The 9,518-nt window shown below is 47.7% G+C and overlaps 1 protein-coding gene across 1 annotated transcript; it reads right to left on the bottom strand.

Moving 5' to 3' along the window:
* Positions 1 to 7,677: 7,677 nt before the first annotated feature.
* TSSK6 (testis specific serine kinase 6) lies at positions 7,678 to 8,598 on the bottom strand. Its single transcript, XM_068196809.1, has one exon. The coding sequence runs from the start codon at positions 8,577 to 8,579 to the stop codon at positions 7,746 to 7,748; it is 834 nt and encodes a 277-aa protein (XP_068052910.1). The 5' UTR covers positions 8,580 to 8,598; the 3' UTR covers positions 7,678 to 7,745.
* Positions 8,599 to 9,518: the final 920 nt, after the last annotated feature.

Here is a 9,518-nt window from a genome sequence, read left to right as displayed (position 1 = left end):
ATAAGGCGCAATCCTGACCTTCTGTCCTCAGTGTATGGGCAACCAGGGACAGCCACCATGCCAGGGTTTGGTGCTCTGTGTATTCTCCCTGAAGCAGGAGGCTTGAGGTCAGCGAGTGACCCAGGAGTGCTTGGTGAGAGTAGGTCCCTCTTGAGAACTTTGTTGTTTAATTAGTGGAAGTGAGGGTTTTGGTGGTGAGAAGAGATTTGCTACAGGCTGCTTATGCTGCAGTAGTGAATTCCAGTTCTGGTGGCAGAGGTGATAAAAACCATGGGTAATGACAAGATGTGGAAATGTTTGGAGTGCCCAGAGTGAGACTGTGTGTGCTTTGCTAGCCAACAATAGTCGTCATCATTTGATGGACGCTAAATACATACAAGTGACTAGAGTCTGTCTACTACTGGAAAAATGTCACCATTACAAAAACTACCCTTCTGTGTGCTGATTTCTCTATTTCTGTGATACTGGAATTAGCTGTAGATCCTGTCCTGTTCCTGCAGATCTGCAGGGACACATAGTTAAAATTTTCATGCCAATAGATTTAGGGGAAGGTCTTGCAAATATAGGCTCACCTAAGTGATGCATTGTGATGATCTTTTTGTGGGTGATGATTTTGACCATAGCTCAACATAGTAATTTGTTTTATCTGACCATTCATTCTGGAGACTGGCAACGTTTGGACTTCCAGCAGAGCTCATAACTGAGGTCATCAGCATTTTAACACATGCACTCGGTTAAAGTCCTGACTCTACGTGCCAAAGTCTTCTCTGATGCTTTTTGTTCAATGGAATGTAACTCACCCACCAGCCTGCTCACCCAGACCTCTGCTGCTCCCCTGCTCTCAGGCAGGTCACCAGCTGATGTCCCTTTTTGTGTCCTCCCTGTCTGCTGTGGGGCTGTGGAGCTTTGTAAGTGAAGCATCTGCTGTGCAACTATTCTTCCCCCACATAAAAATCTGAGGCGTGCAGAAAATTCAGGGGTAGAGTAAAACCAAAGAAATGGAGCAGGATGCTATGAAAAACGCAAATGTTTTAGGAGTGTTATAGCCAAAATATGAAAGGCTCCAGTTTCGCAATGAAATTAAGTTTGTGCTGAGCTGTTGGTCTGAAGTTTAGATCCAGCATGATGTGTTGAGAATAGCATTTGCAAAAGATTTAATCTGCTGACAGACTGGTGCTCTGTCCCAAAACCACCAGCACAGTTCTCTCCATGACTGTCTCCTACTAGGCACTGCCTGAAATAGTATAACAAAAGACAGAAAACTGGCTGTGCTTTTTCTGACAAAAGATGAAATCCAGAAAATGACGGCTGCAGAAAGGCTACCGTCTCCACTGTGGTTTTCTCCTGGATAGTTACCTGCCCTGAATAATGTCTTGCACTCACATCTTTATAGTTAACTGTGCTGCTGAGTCAGAAAATATTGTGTGATCAGCTCAAGAAGTACCTAAGTGACTGTGCTGCTTACTCAGGCTGGCTGAGCCCTGTGGCACCACTGCTGTCCGTCCCACTGGCTGCCCATCATTCCCCATCCTCCCTTCTTGGCTTAGGAGCTCTGTCCCTGCCTGGGTCTGGGCCACCCTGGCTGCTTCCTCCACCAGCAGTAGTTTTCTTCCACATGGACATAGTGGTTTGTGGATATGTTGTTTGTTGGGACTCACTTTTGACATTTCTCCCCCTGTTTATCTGAACATGTGTGTTGATTTGAAGACTGGTGTGTTTTTATGGGAAGCTTGCTAGTAGGTGCAACCCTCCCATGGGTCCTTCTTCCAGCAATTCCCTGGCTCCATCAATAGTAAGTAAATAGAGCTCTCGATACTGGGAAAGATAATTGGCTGTGTAATGCACAGAAAGCAAAATTGCTTTCCTCAAGATGTATTCATCAATTACAGCTTGCCCCAGATGGTGCAGCTTGAACTATTTTCTGGACAGGGAGAAATATGTCAAATAGAAGGGAAGCTGTTTTTGTAATAAATGACTGGGTGCATATGTGCATGACTGCATGGTTTAGCTCTTCTATAATAGGTATCCTATTAACATGCTAATGAACATGTGAACAAGAAGCCAAGGATTATCAGTATTTTTGAGACAATAATGTGTATTTTGGGGTTTTTTGCTTGTAACTAATGAGAATGTTGTCTGGTCTGCTGGTGTCCCCTGGGCTGGTTGTTGCTCTGCCAGGGGGAGGTAGCAGCCCATGTGCTGCACAAATCCTGCCTCTCCTCTTGGCAAAACTCCAGATTGCCTCCACCCACCAAATCCTGCCACGTACTTGTGGAGGAGCTCCAACATCTTACCAGCCTTCAGGCTGGGCACGCCAAGGTCTGAGGTAGTACTAAAGCCAAGCCAGCTGCAGTGAATGCCCCATATGTATTTTTAATGAAGGTTTTAATGGAAATGCCATGTTTCTCTAGAGAATGTAATGACAGGACAGTGCTGGGCACAATATTCTGATGAAATAATGCTGCCAGTTACAACTCCAGTGGGTTGCTACACTGCATGGAGAATAAGCAAAGTGACCTTATGGAGGAGGAATGGTCAGGGATTTCTGAAGGCCTTGTCTGGAGGGGCTCAGTTCCCTCAGCTACTATTTACTTTAAAATAGTTTAGTGGGAATTGAGAGCTCCCAGCACTTGGTGAGATCCAGCTTCTCTGTAAATATATTCCTGTGAGGGTACAAGGTGGTCTGTGACCCTGTCGCTGGCCAGGTGACTGCTGACACTGTGGCCATTGACCTTGTCACACTGTTGGTGTTAAATGGGTCTGCTAAGAGGCATTTAATTAGTTTCCTTTTATTTTTTTTCCATTTTCCCCTCAAGAATCCCTTGTATTGTAAAGCACACTGAGCTGTGCTGCTCAGAAATGCTTCTGTGATTCTCAGTAATGCATGAGGCAAACATTCCTGTGGTGTCTCACTCTGCTCCTTGGGAGGACACCTACAGATTGCACAGTCCAAGAGCAGGTTCCCTCCTGTGACCAAGGTGCCTCTCATTTATGAAGTGAGATCTTCTGAGGAAGACATGATCAATTTAAAAAATGACAGCTGTGTACAGGATCTGTCCCAATAGGGCTCCTGTGACATTTAGGTGCTACCTGAATATAATGAACATCTGCCAGCTGAGAGGAAAAAATAACAACACAAATGTCTTTCAGGGAATCTTCTGTTTGCTGCTGTGGCTGATAATAATGTGAGAAGGAATGAAAGAGCACAGACACCCCACCCACCCTTGTGTGGCTCTTTAACTTCAAAGAGAAACACCTAACAGCCATGCTCAGGTTCCCTATGTCATGCAGAGCAATGTAAGAGCAGTAATATCCAAAATGTAATTAGCAGATGGAGGTACTGCTTTCTGTCCCATTTTTAATGGGTCTAGAAAATACAGCTATTTATCACCCTTGCAGTCAAACTCACGGAGAAGTCCACGTCTCTCTGAAAAAAATAATAGTTGTCACCTTGTAGCACAAAAAATTGCGTGTTTGTGGGATCACAGGGTAATTCCTGTGGGAGGGCAGGCTGGAGATCTCCAGCCCAACATGCTGGTCAAGGCAGGGCCAACTCTGAGATCGTACAAGGGATTTTGCCCCATTGGCCCTTGGAAACCTCCAAGGACTGAGATGCCCCAGCTGAGGGCCACCTGTGCCTGTGTTACATTCTGTACTGTGAGTGTCTCCTTGGCTCTTCAAAAGGGCTGTTAAATGCAGTTAGGAAATTTAGATCCCTTATTCAGAATGTGTAAAAGTAGCTCCACCCATCTGTGCTTGTAGTCTACTTCCTTTCATTCGTTTACGAGACAAAATGAAGTTGATCTGGAAGCAGTTTTGGAGAGGAAAATCATACGTCTTTCCAGACCATCAAGTATTGTTGAATTTATTAATGCTTGAAGACAGAGTCATGATCTGGCCAGAGGGAAGTTTTGAACTGTAATGTAAAATGAAATCCCTTTGGCCTGAGGTAAGCCCCTTAGCCTATGCACTGTAACACAGGGAAAATAATATTTACCACTTGGTGCAGGAGCAAGGATTAATGTTTGCTAGGTGCTGCGAAAATGAAATTATTCATAGAAAGCTTCTTGTTTGCAAGGAAAGTTATGTGTGCAAAGACCCCCTGGATCCTGTTCTTTGGTGAGAACCTCTTGTTAGTTTTTTATTGTGCTTAATGTAACCAAAAGGCTCAGGACAGGAAATTCTCCCTCCATATCTCTTCTAGCACACAACTAAGTGTAGAGACCTGCAGAGATGATGAAGAGAGGATGAGGAGATTTTCAGCTGAAGAAGGGTTGACACAAAGTCATGGAGACCCCATAACTTGGTGCACCGGGGTCTAGAACAGAGCCAGGAGGATTCCAGGTCACTGGAGAAAAGGCTGCTGGCACTGAAGGCTGCAATTATGGAAAGGTTAATGTATTCAAGCAGGGCTGAGCTGGCTCAATTGCCTGTTGGGAACTTTGCCTCTGCAGGGAGGCGGGTCATGCAGGTACAGCTCCTGCCTGACCTGCCACTACTGCCTGGGCCCGGGGTAATTGGAGCAGGTCTTCGGGAGCCCTGGGAGAGCCAGCCCGGAACTGGTGCAGGAATACGTGAGGTGTTTGATTACCCGGCAGTGTTTTCCCACAATTCATGAATGTACTTATCTCCAGAGTTTGGTAATGTGTAGGCTTTCAAGTAGCTGAGTCCTGAAGCTTATCAGACACATCAGCCATGGCCTAAAATCTTGAAAGCAAATTTTGCTTAGCTGAAAAGAGAGCTTTAATGTCAGCGTGCCGTGAATTACCTCCCTTCCTTTCATTTGCCTGAAATAAAGGCTGCATTTCAGGCGAAGTGATGCAGAATACAGACAAGAGAGCAGTGGGAGGAGAGTTATACTAAAGGTCTGGAACATGTCTTTGAAATTTGTAATGCTCTTTTAAGATTAAATGGTGTAAAATTGCTTCAAGATGATCTCAAGAAAACACTAAACACTCTATTCTGCTGAATGTCCTTTTAAGAGTCCCTTTAATTGATTTCAAGACACATGTTTAAAAATCTGAAAGATCTTCCAGTGGGCCTGTCGGTGGCACAGGGCACCAAGGCAGCCAGCAAGAGGGCTGTGGATGGGGTAATGCTCACACCATGCTGTGAGCCAACAGGAACCAGGTGCTGGCACAGCACACAGCTGCCTCATACAGGCCCTGAACATTCATCTTCTTAACCTTGGAGAAGGATTAAATAGCACATAGTTCTTTGTGTGTTATTTGTGCTTGGTGGTCAGGTCCCCCACGGAAAGTTATTTATTTGGTGCCTGTATGACACAGGGCCTTTCATTTCCAGATTGCACTGCACCAATATGTTCCACACAGCCTGGGCAGGACAGAGTCACACTGCAGGATGAGTCTGGTGGGACTGATCAGGATATTGGTAAGCCAGTGGGGCTGTTCGTGCCTCCAACATATGCATGTTCTAAATCCAAGGGCTGTTCCATAAGCACAGGGCACTGTGCTTTGTGGCCAGGATAGTGGGGCTCATCTGCCAGCAGTCAGGGAAGGTGCACTTCCATCAACTGTGCACCTCCCAGGAAGATTAAAAAAGTTAAAGGTTAAAAATTTCTACCCTCCTGAGGAGGAAATAAGCTTAGGGAAGCATCAGGCTGAGCACACGCAGAGGCCTCTGGAGGGGAGGTGTGCTGGCAGAGCCGTGAGCCTCTGCCTCATCCTGCTCAAAGGCACTGCTCCTGCCCTCCTTCAAAACTGATATCCCACTGGTGCAAATTAGATAAGAATTGGCTCAGGGTCTTTAATTGTGATTTTTATTTTTAATTTGCATAATTAGACGGGTAATGGACTATTTTTGCAGCCTGGGGACTGCTCTGAGGTCGTTAGTGCTGGCCCTGGGAGATCACCATCTGTCTGCAGAGGGCGAGGACCGTGGGCAGCCTGATGAGCCTCCTGTGGCTCGTTCAGACCTCTCCCCACTTGAACCCCAGCTGCTTTCCCAAGCCACCCAAGGGGGTACAGCCTCACAAAACATTAGTCATCTGTCCCGGTTGGTGTCCTCAACAGATGCAACCGTTTAGGAGAATGTGGTGCTGAGGGGAGATTAATAAGGTCTGGATTTCAGAACATCTCCCATTTAGTTAGCATTGTCTTTAAGGAAAGAAGATTAAGATAGAGCAAAAGCCAAGGCAATGCAGCAACGCCAGGTTTGTGCTTCCCAGGTTGTGGGGAGGTACCTGGAGGCAAACAAGGCTGGAGGGAGGCAGTAGGTAGAGATGGACAGGTATTTGGAGGTCCTGGGACAGGGTGGCTGGAAGGAGAAAAAGAAGAATTGAGCCTTACTGAAAATTTCACTACCCTGAAGTCCACCTCCTTGCTTTCCATGTCCTTATGACATCTCCCCTTCTTTTCTGTCCCCTTCCTGATCCTTTCCAAGCCTATTTCCACAGCCCTGGATGGCCACAAGACACCCTTTGTATACCATTACTCTCTCTACTTCAGGCTTTGCTGCTGCAAGTTTTATTTTGCAGCTGCGAGAACAACAAAATAAATCTTCATTCTGGGGATGGCAAAATTCCCTGTAGCCTGCATACTGAAAAGCCTTGGGCTCGCTCTGCTGCCACATCTTGTTCTACTTAAACTGCTGCTTTTAATAGACCCAAAATGTTTGCTTTGGAAAAGGTGTTTCCACCTCCTCCAGAAGAGCCACGTGCACTGGTTTGTTCATGTCAGACATGGCCTGGCCCCGGGCTGTGCTGCCAGGGTTGTGCTGGGTCAGCTCACAAGGTACCATCACCATCCAACCACCCAACTGGACATTTCCTTAGACTTCAGTCCAGTGGAAGCTGGAGTTTGTTTAGAGTGGGTTGAAATGTCTCATGAAAGCACATTTCAGATGCCAGCCCCTACCTTTAATTAACCCTTTAAAATGGGACTCGTCCATAAAGATCCATAAAAGATTTTGGGGGTTGCATTAAGAGTAATTGGTAATTTTTCATGTTGAAGCTGGACAGCAGGAATTAACATAGTGGTTCTCCTTTATACCTTTATCACTTTTCCCTTACAAGTTCTCCAAGGCCAGCAGCATTTCTCATCAAGGATCTTTTGGCAGACTTTTCAAATATTGCTAGGAATAAATATCTGAAAGATGTTCCATGTAAGGTGTGGATCTCAAAGCCACACCAAAACTTTTGGCTGGGTAATGCTGTCCAGCTGCTGCAAAGATCCTAGTGTGATTTTGTGCTGTGATTATCACTGTGAGCTTGAAATAGTGGCACACAAAAATTGCGACACTTTCTCTGCAGCAGTGATTTGTAGGACCACTGAGTCTCCCCTCACACCTGCTCAAATACAGTTTGGTGGTGAACAAGGCTGAGAAGAAGCCAAGACCCCTGTGAGAGCAGCTCTCCTTCCACAGTCCCTGTGCATTCTGCAGCAGAGGGTGGGGAGGAGCAGACTGTGGGGGCTGTGCCAGAGTTTTGGTGTTCTAGGGAGCAGGCACCATGAAGGGCTGTGCTGCAGCACCTCACCACCCTGCCCTGGCAGCGCTGCACAGCTGTTGTGTCTCAAAACCCAGCCTGAAGCAGGCTGCCACTGCTGTTTTGGGATCTGACCACCTCCTGAGAGCACACGGCCTTGCTGGTGCCTGGAGTTCCATCAGCTCCACACAGAGGCACCCTTGGGCCTCAAAATAATCGACAAACCACAGAAATGCTTTTTCACAGCAGTATTTATTGCACCAAAGTGCTCTTCTAGAATCTTCAGGAAGGGCTGTGTCCTTCAGATGTCCCCGTTCAGCCAGCGGTTCCTGGCTATCTGCCCCGCGCTGGGCCGAGAGGATGGGGTGTACTGCAGCAGCTGCGTGATGAGGGCTTGGCAGGGCTCCGGCAGTGGGGGCAGCCCCTCTGGGTACATCACCCCCTTCTTCTGCAGCTGGGGCATGCTCTGGACGTTGGTATCATCAAAGGGAATGTTGCCGACCACCATCATGTAGAGCATCACCCCCAAGCTCCATATGTCATATTTCTTGGTGTCATAGGGGATGCCCATGAGCACCTCTGGGGAGGCGTAGGCCACAGTCCCGCAGAACGTGGTGCTCAGGTCTGGGTATCCTTTGAGCTCCTTGCTGAAGCCGAAGTCGCTGATCTTGGCGCGACGGCTGTCAGCAGAGAGCAGCACGTTCTCGCACTTGATGTCGCGGTGCACCAGGTTGTGGTCGTGCAGGTAGCTCACGGCCCTCACCACCTGCACAAAGATGTTCCGGGCATTGGGGATACAGGGCAGCTTTCCCAGACTCTCCAACATCTGCAGCAGGGTAGTGTCCATGGCCTCCATCACGATGTAGACCTTCCTGTTACAGTCCTCAATGAGCTCGAAGATGCGAACGATGTTGGGGTGCTGGATCCTACGCATGATGGAGAGCTCCCGAGGCAGAAACTTGAACGCGACGGTTCGGGATGCTCGCTGCCGGTCCACCACCTTGACAGCCAGGGGTCCCTTGTGTTTGCTGGAGGTGGCCGCTTTCACCTTGGAGAAGGAGCCCTCCCCTAGTGTCTGCCCCAGCCTGTAGCCTAGCTGCTTGAGTAACCTCTCTCCTCCGTCGGCCTTTGACATGATCCGTCGTCCTGGTGGGCTTTTCTGGAGCTGCTGTTCTGCCCCAGGATCGGGAGGCTGTAATGTCTGCTGCCTGGCAGCTGCTTACCTTCACCTATGGCAACCCCCGGCTTCCACGCTCCACCTGGGCATTGTGATGGTTGGAATGTTGTGTGTGACAGGTTCCTTTGGAAGGTGACATCAGCATCTGGTGGGTCCCCTCTGCTCGCGGGTGCCCCTGCCATGCCTGCACACACACAGGAGACAACTCTGCTGGGGCTGGATATTTTAGAGATTTTACCCTTCCAGCCTCTTCATTTGAGTTCTCAGCATAGGGCTGTGTGGATGAAAGTTCAAATGTCAGCTTTCTGGGGTCAGGGACCCATTTGGGGACCTATACCAGATTTCTGCAGGGTATTAGTTGCATTAAAATCCAAACTACAGAGTGGTACAAGGGAGTAACTTCTACTGGCACTAACTGTGAACCACCTTGGCTGGCTATAAATATGGACTTCTTTGGTGATGGTGCACAGAGCTATTACATTACTAGGGAGGCATTCTGACCTTTTGTGGGGTGGACGGGGATCTTTAAATGCATCTTTCAGAAAAAAACAGCTTTTCAGTTTCTTGAGCTTGGAATTGCTCTTTACCTGTTTTTATCAAAATGATATTTTGGAGACTTAGAGAAGTGGGACCTGAGATCCTTCACAGACCTTCTGTAACTTGGATTTTAAAAGGTTTTAATCAGTTTTAGTTGCCATAATGTGGCAGTCAAATTGAGCAGAGGGCAGCTGGGCTGGGCTAGAACACCCACTCCAGAGCAAGGCATCCCTCCCGTCACACTCTGTCTCTCAGGCCAGTGTCAGCTCCTTCTTCCAGGTGCTGCATCGTTGGCTTTCACAAACAGTTGTTTCTGGTTTGTGCTGGGTTTTTTAAGCTGCTTGAGTATCCTGTTCTCCC

Source organism: Anomalospiza imberbis, chromosome 7 (assembly GCF_031753505.1).
Source record: "Anomalospiza imberbis isolate Cuckoo-Finch-1a 21T00152 chromosome 7, ASM3175350v1, whole genome shotgun sequence".
Taxonomy (NCBI): Eukaryota; Metazoa; Chordata; class Aves; order Passeriformes; family Viduidae; genus Anomalospiza; species Anomalospiza imberbis.
This window is presented reverse-complemented; position numbering and strand designations above follow the sequence as displayed.

Coding starts and splice junctions, on each gene's coding strand:
- TSSK6 (XM_068196809.1), bottom strand. CDS start 8,579: ATGTCAAAGGCCGACGGAGGAGAGAGGTTACTCAAGCAGCTAGGCTAC.